Below are 25,884 nucleotides of genomic sequence, written 5' to 3' on the forward strand. Positions count from 1 at the left end.
CCAAAGCGTGGGAGTAAGGGGTGCTGGCCCAGGGGTATGCCGGGCCTGGGGATATAGATAACCCCGCCTCGGACTGTAGCAGTTGTACCTCCTCAAACAGGCATAAATGATTATGCATTTAATTTAGCCTGTTAATTAAAAAACACCACATGGTGGTAGCCTTGTTTAAGGCACATTGTGCCCACAGATACAGTAACCTCTAAGGTCTGAATTTGACCAGCACCCAGATTACAGCACAGCCTGAGCCATCTTTGTCCCATAAACACCCTGCCTGTGCCATCTTGGTCCCCAAATCACTTATACATCTATCATACACACAAAACACTTATACAGTCACTCCTTCAATCTCTCATTTACACAATTCATTCTCTCACTCATTCACACATTCATTAATGCATTGTCACCATTCATCCACACTAATTTATTCTCTCATCCACACATTAATTCATTATCTTCCTTATTCACACAATTCATACAGACATTCATTATCTCACACTTTCACAAAATTCATCCACATCCCAATTCATTCATCCTCATGAATTCACACAATTCATCCACACATTAATTCATTAATTCTCTTACTCATTCTCACTCTTTCAAGATTCTTACATCCTCTTTTTCTCACAATCTCTTCCCCCTTCTTACTATCAACCCCTTCTTACCATCTACCACCAGTTCACTTACTCGGGGGAAGTCCTGTGGTGGGAACACGAGGCCTGTCTCTGTCCTCCCGCGGTGCGCGCAGCTTCACTGCTGTGTCAGAATATGACATCATATTCCGGCGCTCATCATGAAGCACCGCACCAGAGGCCTCGAGCTCCCACCACCGCAGTCAGGGCAGCGGTAAGGAGCTGAGACAAAGGGGGCCGAGCGGTTGCTAAAAACTTTTCACGTGCCACCACTCGGCGCCCCTTTCTCTCCTCCTCCGGCCCTGACTATATATAAAAATTATTCTTGTGTAAAGTTTCAAAAGTGGTATTACCACCATGGCAACCAATGGAGTATTACTGCTGATTGCAGTATTCCATTTGTTTGCTATGATCACACCACATGTAAAATTTTGCACTAGAATAATTATATATTATATATAATGTATGTAAGGCAATCAATTCATGTTTAGCCAATCCACAAGAAAAAGTAGCAATCTGGGTCTTTACATATACATGCACTTTATTTACATTTGAAAAATGTTAAGTAATGTTTGTTGCCTGTTGGTGAAGCAACTGTTTCTTTATTTGCTCATTGTGCTTATTCATTTTTACCCTCATCAGTTTGTGCAGGAGTAAGAAATTGAGTCTGTCTCCTGTGTGGCTTCCACATCTTTATTCAGTGCCTCCAGATTAAGCATCTCCATACCAGAGAGCTGAGGCTGATGTCTGTTCACAGTTGCCCTTGCTAAAAACCAGGGAATAGAAGACAACATGCACATCAAGGTTATAATAGCCCCACTCATTATCAATACTACTGCTACAGTTCGAGGGACTTGGATGGATGAGGCAGTACTAATATCTGCCCTTGGGAAGTGAGGTTGTGAGCAAGAGTTTTCTTTTTCATCGTAAGTAGAGAATGGTGAGCAGGCAGTGCAGTTTTTGGCAGAATTTCCATTGCATGTGTAGCAAGACGGATGACAAGCAGCACAAACATTGACAATGCTCTGAGTTTCTGACAACTCCACCTTGTTTGTAGCCTTGAAGTATTTGGGAGGACAATAAGACAAGCAGATGTTTCCAAAGACATAATAGGGTGAGTCACATTCTAGGGCAAAAAAAAGCACAATAATTTTGCTTATTTTTAAACTGTTTACAAATAGACATTTACATATTTGACACTTTTATATAAGTGTCCAAAATCCTGCATTTTACAGTTCTATTAATTTAATAAGCAGCTATAATGGTGCTACAATAGATAATTCTAACCCATTTCATTTCCTCACTAAATACAAAGCTATATATCATAAAATAGTTTAGCACCGAAAGAAAAACAGGTTTATTTATTCTTTTCTGGTAAACTCCTTTTATCTACAGACTTGAAGCAGCCATTATGGGCAGTATATTTTAGGCAAGTTTCCCTTCTTAAACACCAGACTAAGCTAATTCTCCAGGGCTATATTACAGTATATTTCTTTCCCTGGGTTTAGGAAATTGCTCTTTACTTTTTTACAGTTGAACCAGGAAGGTGCACCTAAACCTTTTGGGGGTAACACTATACCTAAACACCAAAAGACTCCATAAACTATATATTCCCTGAAGGCACATCACCTAAGCATTTCAAAGACACCCCACTTACCTTTTCATGTGGCACACCACAATAGAGCCCTGCACGGGACTTTTTTCTTAATCCCGCTCCTGCCCATTCCCACTAAATTTCTGACTATTACCGCCCGCTCCCGCAACGTGTGTGTGTGTTCCACTCCCGCAACATATGTGTTCGCTCCCGCAAACATTCTGTCACAGTTTTTAGAGATGGTTAACTGCAGATTTCCTGCGCACTCCTGCAAGGCTGACTTTGCGTTGCTCGCAGAGTCTCTTCTCCCACCCAGGGGAAGCAGGAAAGGAGCAGAGTCATGTGACGTGACGTAAATTCACGTGACTCCGCTGGGTTCCTGGGCGGAACAAGAGAAGAGACGCTGTGTGCGACCAACGGAAGTGCGTGGGATTATTTGGACCCGCAGGTACATTGTCTGACTGCTTGCTCTTGCCCGCAACACCCGAAAAACCAAGTTTATTTTTTGACAGGTCCTGCCGGACCCGCATCCTGATGCTGTCCTCTACACAACAACCAAAAATCTAATTGGAAAAAAGATTTTGGTATTTTTTCCCTTAACTTTTTTCTCATGTCAGGCACATTTTGGGACAGATCCTGCAATATCTATAACATGAAAAAATACACAATACAAATCTCCCTCTTCTGAGTGTTACATGGTCACAAGACACCCCCAAATCATGAGCAAGCAAAGAGGTTTCAACAGCTGACCCAGGCACACGTCATGTCTTAAGTAATACTACAACTAAACAAAATATCCCCATAACCTGTATATTCCATGAAAACACAAAGCCCAATGACCTCAGTCATCCCATTACCATTGTTTAGTGAAAATTCCTAGGGGTAAGATTAGGGCTTAGCCGATAGCCCTTATGCTAACACCAGGATCCTGTTGGTGTATAGTTATAGGTACGGTTAGATGTTAGGTTACAGTACTATATAGAGCTATTTAAGTGAGACTGATTAGTGACCAAAAAAGTCATGAATCAGTGGTCATAGCATTTTATCAGGTTAAATATAGATTGTATTTCTTGAATGTATAGCAAGATAAGTGACAAGTTTAGGTTATTGACATTGATCAGTGAGACCGATGAATAATCTGTGACCTAAAATGTCATTGACAAGTGATCAGGTAATGTATTAATGCTGTGCTCCTGTTAATTTGGAGTTAAAAAGGAGTGTTCTGTCACACATTGTCACCTGAGGTGCATGGTAAATGTATGAATGTAATATATAAACACCTATTATATATTTCTACCAATAGATACCACCAATGACCCTCACCTCTTCTATTCTGCTTACATTGTTTTAATGTCCATGTTGGGCAGCAACACCATTTATCATCCCCATGGGCAATAAAGATCTCAGGAAATAGGGATTTAGTCAACAAACTATGTATAATTTGTGTAATCCCTTTTCAAATCTTCCAAGTTGTCTGTATCATCACTGGTCTTCTATATTCGCTGTGTCTATGTCACTGCCAACCTTAAACAAATCTTACTTCATATACAGAACTGTTATTCCTCCTCCACGAGCAATACTTATGTTACTCATGGTGACATGGATCACTGGAACTTCTAGTGTAATTAGATTTCATGCTTATTGTGAGAAATTACTTGCATTACGGAAACACTATTGAAAATGCATCAATTACCACTGCATACTCCACTGTTGCCCCAGGTCAAACAATCTCTCATTACAGATGCGTGGATCTTCCTGGCCATCATATCTTCATCCGTCCCATACAGAATTAGCGTGAAACCATTTAGGAATCCTAAGACAGACAAGTAATACTAAAAGAGGGAGCACCAACAACTTTATTAAAATGCTATTACATTCTACCAGAGACTGGCAGTGAAAGCATGAAATTTTGAGAGATGCAGCCTTTCGTCCTGCATGTTACTCAGGCTAAAAAAAAAACCAAACCAAAAACAACAACAACTATCCAAGTCTGTAACCAGTCCTCACCATTGTTCTTGTTGCTTCCCTTATTCACAAGTTCCAAGGTCCAAAAGCCTCGTGGATTCTCATCCCAGCTATGTGTGCTCATAAAGGACCACTCTTTGTAGCCATCAGTGCTAGTATCATGTGGTCTGGAAAAAGGGTGAAATGTTAGGCTTACCAAACTTTGTGTCTACTCTTCTTCCTTCTCTGTCTTTACCTCAAAGCTACCAGCACAGAACGAGTCCCCATAGGACTGGTGAGATAGATTTCCAGGCCACCTCTGCAACTATAGCTGAGGGAGATTTGGGCTTGGACATGCTCCAGAGACACAATGTGGTTGGGGGAACTGGCACAGGCGATAATGTTCTCAGTCACCAAGAGGCTAGAATGCAGTTTTCTGTAAGGAGAAGAGAACAGGGCATTGGTAAACAACATACATAAGCTAACAGAGAGACAGACAATGGCAGGGGTTATATAAGTGTGTGCAGAGGGAGATCATATATGAATATTTAAAATTTTAATATTTAACATTTATATTAACATCTACAGTCAGTAGAACAATTTAGTCTGAGGGAACGGGGAAGGGAATTCCGCAGGAGGGGTGCGGGTGAAATTCTGACGGGAGTGGGAAGAGCTAACAGTAGAAGATAGCCTTGTGAGAGGAGTGAAGAGGGCGGGAAGGGGTGTATTTGGATAGGAGGATAGAGATGTAAGGTGGTGCAGAGTTGTTGAGGGCTCTCTAGGTCAGGGTCAGAAGTTTAAATCTAATTCTGAAGGGTATGGGGAGCCAATGAAGTGACTGGCATAGCGGGGGAGCGGATGAGGAACGGTGGCAGAGAAAAATGAATCTAGCTGCATTGTTGCGGATGGATTGAATCGGTGAAAGGCGGGGGGGGGGGTGGAGACCGGTTAGTAGGGAGTTGCAATAATCCAGGCGGGATATGACAAGGGAGTGGATTAGTAACTTGGTTGTTTCTTGTGTGAGGACTGGGCGGATTCTGGAGGTGTTTTTCAGGTGAAGGTGGCAGGATTTGGTTGTGAGGGATGAAGGAACGAACCTGGTCTGTTGGCTGCATAGTGGAGTTGTCAACAGTATTAGAGATGTCAGGAAAAGTGGACAGAGCAGATGGCGGGATAACCATGAGTTCGGTCGTAGAGGTGTTGAGCTTTAGGTAACGGGACACCATCCATGATGCAATTCCTGATAGACAGTCTGTGAGGCGAGTTTGACGAGAGGGGGAAAGGTCAGGAGCAGAGATATAGATTAGGGTGTTCTGCATATAGGTGGTACTGGAAGCCAAAAGGAAGATATAAGTTGTCCGAGGGAAGAAGTGTAGATGGAGAATAGCAGAGGCCCCAGAACCGAGCCTTGAGGAACACCAATAGATAGCGGTAGGGGGGAGGAGCAAGTTCCAGTGAATGAGACACTAAAAGTACAGTCAGAAAGGTAGGATTTAAGCCATAAAAGAGCCGTGTCACGGATGCCACGAGCATGGAGGGTTTGTAGGAGGAGGGGGTGGTCGACTGTGTCAAAGGCTGTTGAGAGGTCCAAGAGAATAACCAGTGAGAATTGGCCTTTTGTTTTAGCTGCAAGAAGGTCATTAGTAATTTTAGTGAGTGCAGTCTCTGTTGAATGCTGTGGACAGAAACCGGATTGTAGAGGGTCAAGTAGAGAGTGAAGAGTTTGCTGGAACGATTAACCTACAATCAACTAACAGTTTGAAAGCTAGAGGGAGAAGTGAAACTGGACGGTAGGTTGATGGGGAGGGTTTTTTTTTTTGTTTGTTTTTTTAGGATGGGAGAGATGATGGCCTGTTTAAATGGGGATGGGAATACACCAGAAGAAAAGGAGAGATTAAAGATGTGGGTTAGGGTTGGGGTAAGGACACTAGAGAGGGGTGGTAGGAGATGTGAAGGTGTAGGGTCGAGGGGACAGGTGGTGAGGACAACAGGACCTTGGAAACCTCAACAGGTGTAACTGGGCTGAAGCAGGTAAGGAGGGAGGTTGAGGTACCATATGATTGACACCATGGGGGAGGATGTTATCCCTGATGGTGTCAATTTTGTTTTTGAAGTAGGAGCATGAGTTTGTATTGAGTAAGTCTTCAGGTGAACAAGACTTCCTCCACAGGCGCTCAGCGGTTCTGTGAACACATTTGGAGGAGACGTGTGCGTGGAATGCCACAGCTGTGGTGGATGGTGTACAGTTACAGGTTCAACCATATCTAGGGCTGAGGCTAGTGTATGGTTATAATGAGGTGTAGCTGTGTCAGGACAGGAGGAGGATATACTTGAGAGGAGTGGCCATAGTGTATCTGTAAGCTGTGGAGTGTTGAGGAGGTTACAGGAAGTGTGTGGTAGTTTCTTGGGTAGAGAAGGTGTGTGTGGTATGTCGAGATTAAATGTAAGCAGGCTGTGATCAGACAGACATATGGGAGAGTTGGAGAAATGAGATGTGTAAAAAAGGTTGGAGAACACTAGATTGATTTGATGACCGCCATGGTGCGTCGGGGAGGTAGTCCATTGTGAGAGTCCGAGAGAGGAGGAGAGTAAAAGTAGTTTGGAAGCAGCAGGTGAGGATGGATCATCAATAGGTATATTGAATCCCCTAGGATTAGTGTAGGGATGGTGGAGGAAAGAACGTTGGAAAGCCAAGCAGCAAAGTGATCAAAGAAATGTTGAGGTGGGGCCAGGAGGCTGGTAGACCACTGCAACGCGAATATCAACCAGGGAGAAGAGATGGATAGAGTGTACTTAGAAAGACAAGAAAGAGAGAGAGGGAACTGGTGGTAGACATTGAAAGGTGCAACGAGGAGAGAGGAGAATACCAACACCACCTCCCTGTTTGTCTCCAGGTCTGGAAGTGTGGCTGAAGTGAAGGCCACCGTAAGAGAGAGCAGCAGGAGAGGTAGTGTCTGAGGATGTCAACCATGTTTCGGTGAGTGCAAGAAGACAAAAGTGGTTAGAGATGAAAAGGTCATGGACATCAGTTAGTTTATTGCACACAGAGTGTGCATTCCAGAGGGCACAGGAGAAATGTAGATTTAAGATTGGAGGGATTGCGGTAGTTTGTGTTAGTTCGGAAGGTGCGGAGGAACGTGGGGATGGTGGGGCCAGGGTAACAACTTTGTGTCTTTGTGACTAGCTTTGGTATGATTTAATGAGTTCAGAGAATCAGAAGTTAGATGGTAAAGATTAAATCAGGCACTTACCGAGGAACACTCACAACTTTGACCAGGCATTTTCTTTGAGGACGTGTTGTTTCCCACTTTTGAGCAAGATCTATTAGTCGTCCAGCATGCAGGAGCCCATAACCAAAATGGTGACTCACTGGGCAAAATGGAAACATTGTCACGGTGTGCTACAAAACAAAAACTGACCATAAAAAAAAACACAATAATACCCTAATTTGTTAAAACTTAACTTCTAAACTAAACTAAAATGTGAAAGAAAATCTCACTATAGGTCATGTAATAGTATTGTAGTGATACAAACCTATTGAACATAATAGAAGCTGACCTAACTATCCTGACACATTTTGCCAACACTAAGGAAAAACCTCACCTAATTTGCAGAACTATATCTGATGGACAAGAATGCTTTTCACATGACACAAGACTCATTATCTTTTTAATTATATACTTTGTATCACTACAATACTGTTAAGTGACCTGGAATGAGTAATTTTGGTTCATCTATACGTTTAGTCACATTAAATGTTGAGTTTAAACAAATAATGGGTTTGTTTTCCTGGTCAGTTTTTGTCTTGAATATTTGAGATTCAATTCTCATTTTTCTGTGTATCAATATATGATGGCACAGTGGTTGTTTTGAAAAGACGTGCTACAGCATCAATACTGCCCAAACAAGAGCACATGCACATTCATATCCTTTTCTTACTTCTACACATATCAAAGCTGCAAGATATTTGCCCACTTGCTGTATCACATCATGTACTCGCATCAAACCCTGCCCTGCAATTAGTGAGCTGGCAGTCTTTACCTTTTCTTCCTACGCCATTCACTACCCAGTCTTCAGTAATGAGGTTGGCAGGGCTAGATGCTCTCACAACAATATGTTGTAAATCCCTCCATGTAAGAGCTGGGCTGTGAGGGGGGTCAAAATAAGTGTCAAGCATTACTTCTCCAGCTTTCCTTTTTGTTGTAAACAAACATTGTCTTTATTCTTACTTTGCCTCTAGTGCAAGAGCAATGATTCCAGCAGCGAGTGGCGCAGAAGCCGATGTGCCACTATGCTGATCTGTGCATCTATGACGTATATCAGTGGTGACCTTCACAAGATGGGCAAAAGTCAGTTAAGTATGAATGACAGGTGATCATTTTAAACTACAGATACTTCGTTCACATCCACAGGTATCAAGATAGATGTTAAAAAGTATTGTCTGGGAGATGTACCATGTTGATTTACCAGACTGTTATTGTTTTAGACCTTCCTTCTTTAAGGGCTCTAAGCATCAATCCTCTTCAAATATACATTATGACTGCACTCAAAGTGTCAAATCCAAACCTACAAATACATACTGTACATTTAATAAACACTAATTTGGACATATATATATACAAACCTCCCAGAGCAAGGGTAATGTTTAATGTATATATGTGCAGGTTTGGATTTGAGCACTGGTAATTTATTAAATAAGGCTAAAATCCATGTCATTGGTGAATTAAGCGTAAATCTACATATCAGATGCCACCAACCTATTTCAATACTGACATTTTAAAGGTGTACTGACACTTAGGTTGAATGATATTGTTTATCTTTCCTTAACCTTGTGGTAATAGATCAAGCATCTAAATTGGATGTTGTGTTGAACTGGTCCTTACAATCTGCCCTTCTTTATTGATGCCACTGCTGTAGGTGGTTGTGAGTGTGGATGCACACGCCTCACTGTACCAAGGGACCTTTCCATGTTTTGTGGTACTCCCCACAGAAAGAGTGTAGATACTATTGGAGTACCCATCACAGTTGCAGTTGTCATAATGGATGCCACCATTTCCAGATGCCCAAACAAAGACAGATCCAAGGCCACCACGGCCCTACGAAAGAGATTCAATATCAATTTAGGTAGGTATGTTAAATGAAAGGCATGACTACATTGATTACAAAAGGGAGCAAAACAGGGGCAATATAGGCATATGAGAAAACAAAAATGTATGACAGAAGGTCAGAATAATTTTTTTTTTTTAAAGTAGACTAATACACATGAGATGCATTAGTTTACTTGAACTCTTTATACGTGTTTGGGAGGAAAAACCCAGAGATACACGTGGACTTTAATGTCAGACCTGAAAAATGCAGTTAGGTTACTGGCAATTAAAACCTGGAAACAACTGCATAGCAGCCTCATACTTCATGGCGCCAATTCATACAATTTAACACAGGGGCGAATCTGGAATCTCCCCCAATCTCACAAGCAACACATCCCACAGTGCCACCTTTGCCCACAAAACTGCCTGCCCATTCCACCCTTGCCACCCAGATTGTCTGTGCCATCTTCACCAAAGTTTTTCAGCGGTCCCCAAAAAGCTTGTATGTACTGTGTCCCTCCACTAGAAGCAGGAACAAAAGGGAAGCAGGAATACAGTGGATCTGCCCTAGGGGAAGCAGCCAAACGCGAAATTTTGTGGTATCCCAGTAGGCCAATCTGGTCCTATAGAAAAATAAATTTGAGGACGGTAAGCCAATCAATACTTAATTGTTATAACTCACATTTACTATTCCCTTATAAAAAGCCTCTGTTGCTAGCACTCCTGGCCCATCTACAGTCTTTCCATCATCATCAGGGCCCCAGCTGGCACTATAAATGTGAATATACTGTGGATTTAGACTAAGTGACTGGGCTTCAATGATATCTGTGATCAATCCATCCAGCATCCGCACACCTGTGGGTTAAAACACACAAATGAAACAGTTACATAAGTGACACACCAATACTTAGAAATAGAGCAGCTTCAATATATCATTTTTAAAACTGGGCTATATTAGAAAATGGTGTGGCCTATTGAGCAAAACACTACATTGGTTGCTAAGGTGATCAGGCCAATACTTTATGTCTTTCGACTATTTCTGAGAAATATCCTTAAGGGGACACTCCAGCCATCATATGGACTTTAATGCACGATAGCTGCGTGGCCCTTTTAAACTGTCATGTCTTTTCTGCAAATGCATGAGTGGTTTACCCATATGCATTTGCCCCACCTCCCCAGCTAATGCAGCTGCCATCCAGGTGTGTTCAACCAAACTGTTGGACCAAGGTAGAAAAGGGCAAACGCAGCAGGGATGCAGCTTCTGTGCCAGTTAAGGCTTTAACAAAGTACTTAAACATCCATTCGCCTTAGGTGTCAGGGATCATTAAAGTGTCCCTTTAACCAGCAACATGTGTAGGTTAAACACCTACTTAACGTGGCAAATTATTCTGTATTAAAGTCAGAACTTTTTTTCACATACAACTATGTGGGCTTAGGGCCAGTTGGTTTTCTATGAAATCTTTGTTATGCTAGCTCCTTTGTTTGAATAGGACCAGTACAAAAGTTTGACCAGTCCACTCATTGAAGCGGTCATGTAACACCATGCTAAAAGTGTGTGCAAGCAGCTATATAAAAAATAATAAAGCCAGGGCCCCCAGGTACCGCCTATTTCCTCATTTACATTATAATTTAATTATTTCTTGGACATACAAGTTTTCAACACCTGAAACGTGTTGCATGCATCTTACACATTCATTTTTGTCATTTAAAGAGCTCTCCACAACCCTGAGACCCAACAGTTTATCAATTCAATTCAAACACCTGGCTTTTGATCTAATTTAGAACCCTTCTAAATACAGAACATAATATGTTAATGTGCATTTACCTCCTAGTCGAGCATTATACGCAATTCCTGCACCGCAGATATCATTATTCGCAAGTGCAGCTACCTCACCAGCACATCGGGTACCATGGCTAGAAATAAGATGAGGGATTCATTAGCATATACAATTTTACTTCTGCATATAAACCCTTCACTAAAAGACTATCCAACTGATTATACAAAAGCCACATACCACCGTCAATGACTCTGCGCTTGTGTAAAACATTTATGGGTTCTATATATACACAGGGCAGCGTTACTTATACGGTATACGCATTTCATGCATACAAACATAAGAAAACTGAAAGAACACTTGTCAATACTACCCAAGATCAGTATACAAAAGCATGAGAAATAAGTTTTTGCGGCACACACAAAAAAAAAATACTACCACAAATTTTAACAAAGGCTGGTGCTAAAATGTGTGCATAGAAAAAAAAAAAAAAGTTAAAATACCAGCATTTGAAATACTCTGGGGTGTCTAGATTTCAAAAATATATGGGCACATTGAATTTGTCAGATGTACCAAATAGAGCATAGGATCACCAAATGTCAAGGTTCAACATTAAAAAAACACATGCACCAAATGTGGCATTTTTGCCCCCAAACAGCCAGGCAAACCCATGAATGGGTGGTATCACTGTACTCAGGAGATGTTGCTGAACACATACTGGGGTGTTGTGTGACAGTGGCATATTCACACCTGAAGCTGAAAATGTATGTGAAGAGGACAAAAACAGCCAAAATTTTCCCTAAAATGCACCGATATATCGGTGGCCGAAATATATCAACCGAAAAGGGCATTTTCGGCAAAATAGCGAAATAAAAAAAAACAACGGCTGAAAGTATTATGCTAAGCTCACCACTACACCCAAGTACTCCAATGTAGGTGGGTCCTAAAACTAAATACTGTTGCTTAATTGGAGCTAATTTTCTGTAACGATTGGATGAGGTGGACCCCGGATGGTGGAGTGAGCCAGGCAAACAGGAACCAGGAGTAACCAGGAGAGCAGGAACAGAGAATCAGGTCTGGTAAAACCAGCAAAGCGGGGAGCAGAATCAAATCCAGAAGAGTAGTCAAACAAGCAGAGTTGATACCAAACGATCAGAGAACAGGGGCCAAATCAGTAAACAGGAGCGACGTCAGCAAGCTGGGTCAAACAAATAAATCAGTCACAGTAACTCGCACAGTCAAACAGCAGAATACACCAACCAAGGGTGACCCAGAAAAGGAAGTCCAGGTTTAAATAGGGAAAGGTGGAGGCGTGTCCTGCATGAAGAGGTCACGTTACAGTTATGATCACACGGTGGTACTCGCTGCCCGGGAAACCACCTGAGGAGGAAGCGTCATGGAAGCGGGACTGGAGAGGCAGGTAAGTCCTTACAATTTCTTCAAATATAATTACTTACCAGGGACCAAAAAGCCTTTCTATAACTTTCTACAATAGCAGCTGAAGGTCGTCCAAGGTCTCATTTTTGAACAGCCTTCTAACCCTGCACTTGCCAGACTCTGTGACAAACATTTTCCAGGGCAGATTCCACCAACAGCCTCCAAAATATACCACTGAGATGTTGTAGGGTATGCAGGAATAAAAGCATTACATCCCTGGCAACTTCTTCACTCCGGGTGCCCACAGCCTTCCCTTGCGGGACACGGCCTGGACTGCCTACCGATGTCGGTGGGCAGCCTGGCCGACGTTAGCGAGGAAACACCCCCATTTAAAGGGCCAATGGGCGGGGCGTGTCACAACCCATGTGGCGAGCCGGAGAATTTGGGTTTTGACCCAGAGAACCAGTGCTTTACCTCGAGACCTCCGGGTCAAATCTGGACAGTTCCCAGGTATGATAATGTAGCACATTTACTGCCCATCTCTGCTGGCAGTTAGTTTACATTGATGTCAGCTAAACTAATTTGGGGACAATTATAATGGTAAAATATTAAATGTTTAATACTTTAAATATTGTATTGTATTATTCATTCAAATGTTGGACTATACATCTAAATATGGTATGAAAAGGAAAGCTCTCTGTCCTTAAATAATCGATATATAATTTGTGCGAGTGCACAACAAAAATGGAGAATCATGGTTAAAGAAACAATGTAAAAATGCTGCTTGTACCCATGGTTTGGGTACAATACCCTCAGTAAAAAAGGGGTTAATATATAAAGATCATATTTGTTTTCAAAAATGTACGCTGATTGCAGTAAGACATACAAATAAAATAAACCCTAAACAAACTTGGGCTATGTTCACACACAAACTTGCTTTGTTATACAAACATTAAGAAACACGCAAAAAGGATTTGACTAACTGGCCAATAATAACAGTTAGAATTCCCACACATTAACTAATAAAATATGCCAATAAAAATAAAGCCAGGCATGGATCATGTACATCAGGGGTTGCTAAACTTGGTTTGGCTCTAGGAGCTGGCATGTATTATGCAGCATAATCAGCATATATTATATACAAACAGAAATTTGGAAAACCAATAGCCATTTTAAGGTCCCTCCCTCTTAATTCATAATGCACCTTACTTATAGATATGTCACTCTGCCCCCCCCCGATATGCTTTATGTCTCCCAGATATGCCACTCTACTCCCCTGATATGGCTCATACCCCCTAGAAATGCCACTCTGCCCCCCCCCCCCGACTAACCAAAGCATCCCCAGGCTCCCTGGTGTTTAGCGGGGGCAGCATCTAAAGTGATGCTCTACCATCATACATAATACAGGCACGGAGTGATCTCAGTTCGCTTTCTGCACCCAAACGGTGTTGCTGTAATGCGTCGATGTTGAGTTTAAGAGGCGATCTGCCCCCAGGCTTGCCCCAGAAATGCCTTATACCCTCCTATATGCCACCCTGGTTAGTGCCTCCTATGTCATGCAAAACCCTAGGCACCAGGAAGTGATTTCTTGTCACCATGGCGACTTTGTGCCTGGGGTTTGTCGACCCCCAGATACATAACTTACCGGTTCTCATTGGTTGGATCATATCGAGGTTGGGGGTCAGGATCGTTATTGTTGAAATCGTAACTTGCGCTTGGGTCCTGATAAGTGACAAACAGATCACAATTACAATTACTTAAGTGTAAATTATATTTAATATGTTGTAATATATGAATAAAGAGCAGGGAATAAAAAGAGTTCCTCATTAAAATTGTCTCCATCAGATGCGGAGTGAGAGCTATCCGAAGTGACCAAAGCACTGCTAACTACATAAGTAAAGGGAAAAACAAGGGAGACGGAAGACCTGTAGTTTATTCAATTTTATCACTGAACTACAAGTCATTTTGATGCACTACTGATAAATGTCAGTTGTCTTAGGTGATAAACCTGCTTCAACTTAGATACACACTGCTGCTTGGCTTGTAAGTAATCCACCATCCAGAATTTGTGGAAATGAGCCCATGATAAAAGTGTGATACCAGCACTGAAAAAAACTTTAGGATATACCAGTTTCAATGCATGGATCCCTTAACAGGATCCATGCAAACCAACATGAATGAAAGAAATACATGTGAGACACTGTATGTTGTGATCAGCAATATACTAGTAGACATGAGGGTGACCTGAGAACCTCATCTTTATGAGCAACCCATCAATCTCTGGTACTTTATTTTACTTAAATGGCCGTTCAATAATGTTTTTACTTACATAGTTCTTTGCAAGATCAGGGTGGTCCTTTTCAAGCCCATCATCCAGAATGGTCACAACCACACCCTCTCCTGTGTAGCCATGGCTCCAAGCAGTCAGCACTCCTAAGTCAGGATTCACATCGTTATTCTGCTACAAGGATGTAAGCATTACAAGCATGCTGCATAACTAATTATTACAGAGTATAAAAAAGTGTTGAAGCAACACCAAAGCACACTTACTCTGTACAAGAATTAGCGTTACAATAACATGAAATAGTAAAATGGACACACGTTTCATTGGTGCATCCAATTCTAAAGAGGTAGAAAATGTTTTCCTTTTTCATTATCGACTACTGATGATTGCTGTCCTTGAGCAAGTTTTATATATATATATATATATACACACATACATACACTGCTCAAAATAATAAAGGGAACACTAAGATTACACATCCTAGATCTGAATGAATGAACTAATCTTATGACACATACTTGCGTCTTTACATAGTTGAATGTGCTGACAACAAAGTCACTCAAAAATCCTCAATGGAAATCAAATTTATCAACCCATGGAGGTCTGGATATGGAGTCACACTCAAAATCAAAATGGAAAAACCACACTACAGGCTGATCCAACTTTGATGTAATGTCCTTAAAACAAGTCACAATGAGGCTCACTAGTGTGTGTGGCCTCCACGTGCCCGTATGACCTCCCTACAACGCCTGGGCATGCTCCTGATGAGGTTGCGGATGGTCTCCTGAGGTATGTGCCCCCAGACCTGGACTAAAGCATCCGCCAACTCCTGGACAGTCTGTGGTGCAACGTGGCGTTGGTGCATGGAGCGAAACATGATGTCCCAGATGTGCTCAATCGGATTCAGGTCTGGTGAACGGGAGGGCCAGTCCATAGCATCAATGCCTTCCTCTTGCAGGAACTGCAGACACACTCCAGCCACATGAGGTCTAGCATTGTCTTGCATTAGGAGGAACCCAGGGCCAACCGCACAAGCATATGGTCTCACAAGGGGTCTGAGGATCTCATCTCGGTACCTAATGGCAGTCAGGCTACCTCTGGCAAGCACATGGAGGGCTGTGCAGCCCCCCAAAGAAATGCCACCCCACACCATTACTGACCCACCGCCAAACCGGTCTTGCTGGAGGATGTTGCAGGCAGAAGAACTTTCTCCACAGCGTCTCCAGACTCTGTCACGTCTGTCACATGTGCTCAGTGTGAACCTGCTTTCATCTGTGAAGAGCACAGGGCGCCAGTGGCGAATATGCCAATCCCGGTGTTCTCTTGCAAATGCCAAACGTCCTGCACGGTGTTGGGCTGTAAGCCCAACCCCCACCTGTGGACGTCGGGCACTCATACCACCCTCATGTAGCCTGTTTCTGACCGTTTGAGTGGACACATGCACATTTGTGGCCTGCTGGAGGTCATTTTGCAGGGCTCTGGCAGTGCTCCTCATTGCACAATGGCAGAGGTAGGAGTCCTGCTCCTGGGTTGTTGCCCTCCTACGGCCTCCTCCACGTCTCCTGATGTACTGGCCTGTCTCCTGGTAGCGACACCCTCTGGACACAACGCTGACACACAGCAAACCTTCTTGCCGCAGCTCGCATTGATGTGCCATCCTGGACGAGCTGCACTACCTGAGCCACTTGTGTGCTACCACTAGAGTGAAAGCACCGCCAGCATTCAAAAGTGACCAAAACATCAGCCAGGAAGCATAGGAACTGAGAAGTGGTCTGTGGTCACCACCTGCAGAACCACTCCTTTATTGGGGGTGTCTTGCTAATTGCCTATCATTTCCACCTGTTGTCTGTTCCATTTGCACAACAGCATGTGAAATTGATTGTCCATCAGTGTTGCTTCCTGAGTGGACAGTGTGATTTCACAGAAGTGTGATTGACTTCGAGTTACATTGTGTTGTTTAACCCCTTAATGACAATTGCCGGTTCTGGCACGGCACGGAAAAACAAGTCGATTATGACAAATGACGTGCCAGAACCGGCACGTCTTTAAACGGGTGCAGAAAGCGATCTACGTTCGCTTTCTGCACCCAAACGGCGTTGCTGAATGCCTCGAGGTCGAGGCATTATAGCAACGCCACGATCGGCACCATGTCTGGCCCCTCCCTGGGGCGTCAACAACCGCCATACATTGTATGTAGGCGGACGCCCGTTTTAAAAGCGTTTAGGAGGCGATCAACGATCACCTCCTAAACTTAAATGGTGTCGCTGGAATGCCTCGATCAGGAGGCATCCAGCGACACCAAACACTTACCTTTGGATGGACTGTGACCGCTCCGGAGAGCGGTCACAGCCGCAGCTGCCGGTGATCTTCGCCAGGTACTGCATTCAACCATGCAAGTCAATGGAGCCCAGCTTTCTAATCACAGTGTGATTAGTAAAAATAAATTAAAAAATAAAATAAAAATTAATAATAATTAGAAAAAAATAGTAAAAAAAAAAAACAGTAAAATGTAAAAATAATTTCCCACTGATGTCACTATCCGGGGAACCTTCAAGTTGAAAAAAATGTTTACATTTTTTTTTTTTTTAAAAAGGCAAAAAAATTTAAATATATATCTAAAAAAATATATTATATATTATTATAAAAAAACAATATTTTTGTGAGCAAGTCCTAAAATTAGCACATTAGCTTAAAACAATTCTCGCATGGAAAGAGTTAAAATACTGGCATATTAAATGCCCATGGGGTGTCTACTTTTTAAAAAAATTATGATTTGATGGGGTAAATTGAATTGGCCGGGTTCAACAATGTCCCAATTAACACGGGGGGAAGGATGGCCACACATCTAATTTCCAATTAGAAAAATGCACACGTACCAAATGTGGCCTTTTAGTTCCCCCCATAAATGACAAACCCATGCATATGGGGTATCACTGTACTCAGGAGATGTTGCTGAACACATATTGGGGTGTTGTGTGACAGCGGCATACACCAGGAGCTGTAAATTCATACATAACATAGGTGTGTGGGGGAAAAATACACACAAAAGAATACTACTGCAAACTTTGAAAAAATTCTGGTGGTAAAATGTGTGCATGCAAAGAGTTAAAATACCAGCATTTAAAATACCCTGGTGTGTCTAGTTTTCAAAAATATATGGTTTTGTTGGGCACACTGAAATGGCCCGGCTCAAAGATGTACCAAATAGGGCATGGGCAGTGGATCCCCAAATGCCAAAGTTCAACATTGAAAAATGCGCATGTCCCAAATGTGGCCCTTTTGCCCCCAAACAGCCAGGAAAAATCATTCATGTGAGGTATCGCTGTACTCAGGAGATGTTGCCGAACACATATTGGGGTGTTTTGTGATAGTGACATATACGAGAACCTTTTAATTCATACCTGAAGTAAAATGTGTGTGACAAAACAAACGCAAAAAAAATTACTACCATAAAGTTTGACAAAGGCTGATGGTAGAATTAGTGCTTGGAAAGGGTTAAAATACTAGTATTTGGAATACCCTGGGCTGTCTAGTTTTCAAAAATATATGACTTGATGGGGTAAATTGCATTGGCCGGCTTCAAAGATACCCGAAATGGCACATGGAGGGAAGAATTACCAGATTTGGAAAAAATGGCTTTGAAATAGCAAAACGCTACCTGTACATATTGCCCCATAATGTGTAGAAAAAAGCAAAAACACATAAAAATATTGGGTATTTCTAAACTCAGGACAAATAGTAGAATCTATTTAGCAGGTTTTTTCATTACCTTTTATAGATGAGTAAAAGATTTTTCAACTAAAAGTTAGAAACAGTCATTTTTTTCTAAATGTTTCACCATATTTTATACTTTTTTTAATAGTAAATAATATGATACAATCAAAACAATGTCATCTAAAGAAAGCCCTTCTTGTCCTGAAAAAAACAATATCTAATGTGTGTGGGTTCAGTAAACGCGAAAGAAGAAAATTACAGCTAAACACGAGCAGCGCAGAAATTTTAAAACGGCCATTGTCACGAAGGGTACAAAAAGTAAAATCAGCCTTTGTCACGAAGGGGTTAAGTGTTTTGAGCAGTGTATGTGATTATATATATATATATATATATATATATATATATATATATATATATATATTCACCCCTTAAGGGCTAAGGCTGTTTTTCTATTCTTATACTTGAGTGAAGGGTTTTTGTTTTTTGCTATATCGTTTTCAATCATAATTTAGTTTAACCACATAATAGAAATTACGAAAATGTATGGGAAAAAAATGCCACATTTAAACTAGCTAGTGCAAATGAAAAAAAAAAATAAAACAAAAATATGTATTTATCTTGATTTTGGAAACATCTCTTACGGCTTGAATTTTTTTGTACTTACAAGTTTAAAAGTATGAAAGATGTGCATCACTGCTTCCAAAGTAATAAAAAAACCAAAAAAAAACACGGGAGTTGAGCCCTACCGAAGCACCAATCAAGGCGCTTTTTGAGAAGTTAACAGAGGGGTCTGTAGTTTTCAAATGCCACCTAACTTGTAGAGGACCCTCACAGGGAACCAAAGGAATCATACCTTTTTTCCCCACAAAGTGGAAATCGATTCAATTGTCTTAGAACTCTGTCACTGGGTACTTTTCCATTAGCACCTGGAAAGAGGTCTCATTCGGGCCCCAAAACCCAATAAGAGCCTTATTTGGACAATAGACAAAGGGGACTCCGGGCTATCACACAACACCCTGGTTGTGGGCAAGCTCCCTTGGAGGGACCCTCAGTGGCATTATGTTCCTCATACTATATCTCCAAAGGGGGTCTGTATTGTTTGTGTATTCCCCTCGCTGGGCCTGAAGGAGGACTTTGCATTTGCAGCAAAGACATGTGTGTGTCTAATAGTCAGTTATTCTTTCATCCTGCACTTGTGTTGTCTACAGACTGGGTGACTTGAGCTGTACTTCTTGTTCCTGCTTTTATTCCAAAATTGGTTCCGTCTGCTGTTTAGGGTAACACGCTGTAACCAGAATTCCTGATTTTCATCTCGGGCTAAGGGAACACAGATTAGGGGTAGCATCCAGTCATGATAGAGACGTTAACGTCTTTGCTCTGTCCACATGTCTCATGTTTTGCCATTTGGATATGTGAAAGAACAGGAAAAAAAGTTCTTGATTTGTATTCAGCAGCACCCTCAGAGTACAGCAATATTCCCAAATGCATGGGTACGTCAGGTTTACCAGACACTGCGAGGTAAAATTTGGAACATGAGCTTTTCGTTTTCTTAAAACTCAGAATTTCGTCAGATCACTTTACTGGGTCCTGTCTCATTTGACACACAGCAAAGGTTTCAACTTTCAATTTAAACCTCAAATAAACAAGGGGTCTCTTTTTTTTTCTTCGGTTGAGCTACAGAAGCACAAGTCCTGCTTACAAGGATAAAATAAGCTCAACACCAAAAAAACCCCTACAAAATATACTGTACTGTTTATTCCCTGAATCACATCACCTGAGGACTACAAACACACTATACCTACCTTTCTATGTGGCTAGCCACAAACACAAATGTTGACATTTTTTCCTACCTTCTTCACATTTATCCCTTCTATCAGGATGATTGTTACTCGTTCAAGAGTTTCCTTTTTCTTTGCTTGCGCATATGTTATTTTGCTTTGTTAGGGTTTTTCCCTCCCTGGGATTGGGGGCATTTTTTGTGTGCATCAGGTTAAGCACTATGTATAGCAGTTAGCAGTACTGATAATTAACCTAGTGACCCCTCTTCCTTCTCTCAACAGCTGTCTATCATAGTGATCAGATATCTCATATAGTTCAAGAATCAGCTGATCATAATGAGCCCACTCCTGGTTTGCTCTGCAGTAGATCGAACTGCTGCAGAGTGTAACAGAGCATTAACCTGGAAGCACCTTTCACTTCCAATTCAATGCTATTAAAGATTTTTTTTTAATATTCTGGACAGACAGCAGCAGTGGTTCCACCTCCATTCTCCAGAATTCTCCACATAGTGGAGTAACTGTGCTCGGCGTGGGTGCTTGTACAACATTATATAAGGAATGTCCGATTGCACAGTCAGGCAAAATCCTACTGCATTGACACTAAGTAAAAAAATAACCCACTTCACTCCAAATCTCTTCATATTAAAATACACTATAGTTATAAAACCATGTATATGGAGTATTACTGTAATCAGGGGATGCTGTCAAACAATTGGGTCATTGTTCAGCAGTGTAAAAGAAATCCTAATGAAATTGCAAAAAGTGTGTTTTTGTATTTTTATTTTACATAGCAACCCTTATAATTAATTTCTGTGTGTGTTTCTATGGCTTCAAAAGAAAGCCCGATTTGCCCTGGAAAAAAAAGATGTCTAATTTGCGTGGGTACATTAAACAAAAAAGGGGAATCTTGACTAAACCAACATGGCATATTAAACTGAAGACATAATAAACTGAAGGGGTTAAAGTGTTGTGGACGATGATTCATTTTCCAGTAGGACAATGATCCTAAACAGATATGCACGGCTTCAATATGTGAAGTCCAAAGAGCAAGGAAATCTAATTTGCATGGCTTTCCCATTGCAATATTTGGACCTCAACCCCAATGAACATCATTATAAGGATCCAAAAAGGGTAAGACTTTAATATTCTGTACTAAAACATGTTTTACTTTGATTTTGTATAAAAAAATATGTACTTTGAGAATTGTTTGCAAATTGGTTTTTCAGAGATGCTGAAATAAAAGCAGATCATGGAAGGGGACGTTTGGACCCTACTGTATATACACACACAAATAGATAAGTAGGGACCGGACTGTTCCTTTGATTCGGCACACAGATTTCCTGAGTACACTAAACTATGCAATGTAGAATTTTGGAGAAGGTAGAGAATACCAAAATATGGTAAGAGCTGTGAAATTCCACTGATGCCTTCACAGGGACCCTTAAGCCACCATATGCACTTGATTGCATATGATAGAGAGGTTGCTTTAAATTTACATGGTACAAATGCATGGGGATTCCCATATGTATTTGCCTGCCACCCAACTATTGTCCTTGCAGGAGATGTGTTTGGACGACCACATCCCCTGGCACACAATATAACTACCTTAAATCAGCTCAAGCTCTGGGTAGGCCAACGCTGTCACCGACTCACAAGTGGAGAGCTCCTGACACTGAATGGCTGCTTCAAGCATCCAATTGATGGTGTTAATCCAAGGATGGGTGGGGAAACTGCAGTTTTTCCCCCCTAAACTACATGCTTGATAATTTTTCTGTAATTTATTTGTTTTAATTTGAACAATGCATATGAAAGTGGGACGGAACCCTCCATCACTGGGACCACTGGAGAGGCCTGACTGCCAGCCTCCTCCCTATTGACTATGGGCCCTGGGTTTGTAAAGGCTTCTGTGGCTACCCCCAGCAGTATCATCTCATCACTGGCTGAGGGGATTATCTCCAGCAGACAGCCCGGATCTGCAACCAGGGAGTGACCACCATTCTTTCAGTTTAATGTTATATAAATCAGTAGCGTACCTAGCGGGTGGCGCGGTCCGCACCGCGTGCCGCTCATCAGGGGGGTGCCAACTTGCCGGCACCCGGCACCCCTCCAGAGAAGGACAGTAGTGTCCGCCGCTGGAGGAGCAGGCTCGCAAGGGAGCGGTATCGGAGGTCATTAACAGACCTCCGGCTCCCTTGAGTGATTTTAAGCCGGGTTCAAGGGTTGAACCCGGCTTAAAATCACTCAAGGGAGCCGGAGGTCTGTTAAAGACCTCCGATATCGCTCCCTTGCGATCCGCGCGGCAACAGCTGCTGTGCGCCGGGATTTGTTGTCAGATCCCGGCGCACAACACTGAAGCCGCGCCCACCGCTGTCCGTGCCCTCTGACCCGGAAGAAGACCGAAGACAGAAGAACTGAAGAACAGGAGGAAAAGAAGCTGTAAGGAGAAAAGAGGAAAGGTAGGAAAGCATTCAGTGAGTATGTGTGGATTGGTGTGCGTGTGAGAGTGATGGGTGTTATGCTGTACCATTTCCAATGTATTTTTCATTATATAATTATGCTCTAGTACATCATAACTCCCATCACTCTATACTGTTCCATACAGTGGCAGAGCTGGGAGACAGAGGCCTTGCACCCCCACCGCAGGACTCCTGAAAGGTAAGTGAACTTTAAAGGGGGAGAGGGTAGATAGTTAGGAGGGGGTAGAGAGGGAGAAGGGAGTGAGACGGTGGGATAGGGGGTAGATAGGGAGAAGGGAGTGAGAAGGGGTCTGCCTCAGTATATAGGGGTAGGTGTTATGCTGTACCACCGTCATTGTCTGCCTCAGTATATAGTGGTAGGTGTTATGCTGTACAACCGTCAATTTCTGCCTCAGTATACAGTGATAAGTGTTATGCTGTACCACCGTCAATGTCTGCCTCAGTATATAATGATAACAGTAAGTGTTATGCTGTACCACCTTCAGTGTCTGCGCCGGTATATAACGGTAGAAGCTATGCAGTTTTAAAGTGTGTGTGGGAGGGGTGCCACATACAGGATCCGCCCCAGGTGCCAAATACTCTAGGTACGCCCCCGATATAAATCAGTCTCCCCCCACCTATTGTATTGTTAATACCGTTACTGCCCCTGTTGTCTCTGGGAGGCAGATTAAGGGGGCGGTTTGTGTCCCAATATCTTGTTTTATGTAAATATGTGTTTTGCTGGATATATCCAGCCCTGTGTGTCCAAAATAAATCAGTCTTCGTTTGGTTTTACCCTACACTGAGTCTCGGCTAGTGACTGGGGAACCGGGGAAAGTGTGGTGTCCCAGGCTAAGGGAGCACGAGACAGCGGAGGTAGTCGGTCGGACTAGCCAGCTCCATGACAGAAAGTACTTACAAAGCTTGTATAGGAGATTCCAATTTACTTGGATGCTTCTTTCGGGACAGAAGGGTAAACAGGGATATAAAACTTGCCAAAGGCATGACTAATTATAGATGGTTGATCAAACAAGAAATCTTTTTGAGTCAAGGGGGATTTGTTTTCCCTTTCAGAGGCACAATTAGAAATTGTGGTATTTTTGCTTCTTCTGGTTTAACAGCGGAGGTGAACTTTTTTCAAACTAAGTTGCTATGTTACTATATACGCACACACAATCAATACCATATACAAATACATTCGGAGACATACTACTGTAGAGGTTTGAATATGTTACACACCAGAATGCCTGGAGAACGTTAGGTACTGTTACCATTTCAGCATAATGTAGTCTTAGCATTTTCATGTAATAGCTATAGTGTGTTATGTTTTTAATGCCACCTCACATTACCAAGACTCATGAGTCTTAGACCAATGTATCTCACCATGTACCACTGCTCGCTGAACATAGGGTCCTTTGGCACCACATTAGCCTGGCGTTTCTTTCTTCTCTTCAAGGTCTGTTGCTCAAACCACTGAACCTTAAACAGGATACATTATTGGAGTAGTGTTTTAATTGAACTTTTGGTTATAACAAAAACAATTATATTTACCATCTGGGTTCTTTATCTGAAAAGGGATCAGTAAAGCATTACATGTTTGCAATTAGTGTATTAGTGTATACCAGCATTGTGCGCTGCTACCAGCATACCCTTTGTATAGTATACTGTCTAAAACATTGACACAAATTATGAGGTCAACTTTGAGTTATAAGCTACTATAGTACAGTCAGTTTAGGGTTTCAACATTTTAAGAACAAGATAAACTAGCACAATAAACCAAGGACAATGTCGAAAGGGTTGATAAAGAGGCGCTGCTACCTATGTGTTACAATCAAGAAGAGCTATCCCTAATCCCAAGTAACTACATCATAAGTGTACCAACAAAATATTATAGTTTGGCAAGTAGCCAGTGGGCCAGTGCTTAGTAGCTCCGCTTATTTAAATATACTGCAGTTTGTGCAGACCTTTAGTGTCCAGCAGCAGACACATGGTCGCATGCTACAAGAGCATAGGACACAGGAACGTGCATCCACCCTACAGCCACACATACATTTATCGGCCCCTAGCCTAATGCCCAACACTGAACCCATCAGACAATAACTTGGACAGCATTGTATCTGTAGAAACAGACCATGCTAACTGAAAGTTAAACTAGATGACACGATGTAAACGTAAGGCAATGCTCCATAGTGACACATAATCCCTGTATGCACACAAGTAACTAAGCAGATATTTTTTTTCAAAAGTTACCTTCAGTTCTTTTTTCAGCTGGACATGCCTGCCCCAGTGAGGGCTGAAAGATTTTGTCTGTATTCCACGATGATGCAGATGGTAGAAATTACTGCCAAGCACAACCTAAGTGGAGAAGAAATTAAATGTTATATAATTACACCGAGATCACTGTCAGTAACGGATTTTGTCTGCATATTACGATTCAGCTACATTTGGACCTTCTTTTACCAAATCTTTATAACTAATGATCATCAAAACAGGTGCTTGATTTGATCGTATGCTTGGGGAAAAACTGGCTTAATCACGCAAGAGTTTGGCTAGGTAGAGTAATAACATAACCTTTTATATTCTCTCCTCCTGAATTAAGCTGCTACTAAATGAATTATTAATAACAAGGTTTAAGGTGCATGTTGTAAAGCTGGGCAATACTCTTCTGAGACTGTGAAAATATGCATTTCTTATCCTACTGAATTTTGCAAACACAGCAAACATTGACATATTTGCCACTTAGAAGTTTTAGGAGGTGCGGGTGAACAGAAGAAAGGCTTTACGTAGCCTTATTAATGTGACCCATTATGTATGTAACTGAGAAGGGTATTAAAAAAAAATGACAGTGTGCTACTTATGTAACTGGGAGGCATTAAGAAAACAATAAGACACCTGAGAAGAAAAATGGGACACATGGGAGGTACGCATTGTGGGGTAACCTCCTTAGGATACTCGTACCTGTCCCAGATTGATAAAACCAAACTTTCGCGCTATTCTTTCCACCTCCACAGTGCCATCAGGTACGTGCACCCCCCAGCTATTCGTATAGATATCTAAAGCAAAACGCAAACGGATCCCGCCAAATACAACTAGAGCCAAGGCAACTCTCCACATACTGCACCGCTAGCCCCCCACACGCCTCCGCGAGCCCCGCTCCAAGTGATTATATAGTGACTGCGAGTGCAGGCTGCGTCACACCGGCAGGTTACGGCACGCGGGGCTTATTTTGCGGCAAACACGCGGCAC

General features: G+C 42.1%; 1 protein-coding gene across 1 annotated transcript; it reads right to left on the bottom strand.

Annotated features, from left to right (window-relative positions):
* Positions 1–1,267: 1,267 nt before the first annotated feature.
* Positions 1,268–25,752, bottom strand: LOC149289445 (proprotein convertase subtilisin/kexin type 4-like). The gene is made up of 15 exons (XM_089490521.1): positions 25,597–25,752; positions 24,889–24,993; positions 24,022–24,117; positions 14,736–14,864; positions 14,052–14,128; positions 11,080–11,168; positions 9,937–10,109; positions 9,051–9,263; positions 8,397–8,497; positions 8,209–8,312; positions 7,419–7,536; positions 4,424–4,603; positions 4,231–4,355; positions 3,917–4,036; positions 1,268–1,755 (listed from the first exon to the last, which is right to left on the bottom strand). The coding sequence occupies exons 1-15, from the start codon at positions 25,750–25,752 to the stop codon at positions 1,268–1,270; spliced, it is 2,274 nt and encodes a 757-aa protein (XP_089346647.1).
* Positions 25,753–25,884: the final 132 nt, after the last annotated feature.

The sequence above is a fragment of the Sceloporus occidentalis genome, unplaced genomic scaffold (assembly GCF_023333645.1).
Source record: "Sceloporus occidentalis isolate IW3139 unplaced genomic scaffold, rSceOcc1.0.p SCAF_45, whole genome shotgun sequence".
Lineage (NCBI taxonomy): Eukaryota > Metazoa > Chordata > Lepidosauria > Squamata > Phrynosomatidae > Sceloporus > Sceloporus occidentalis.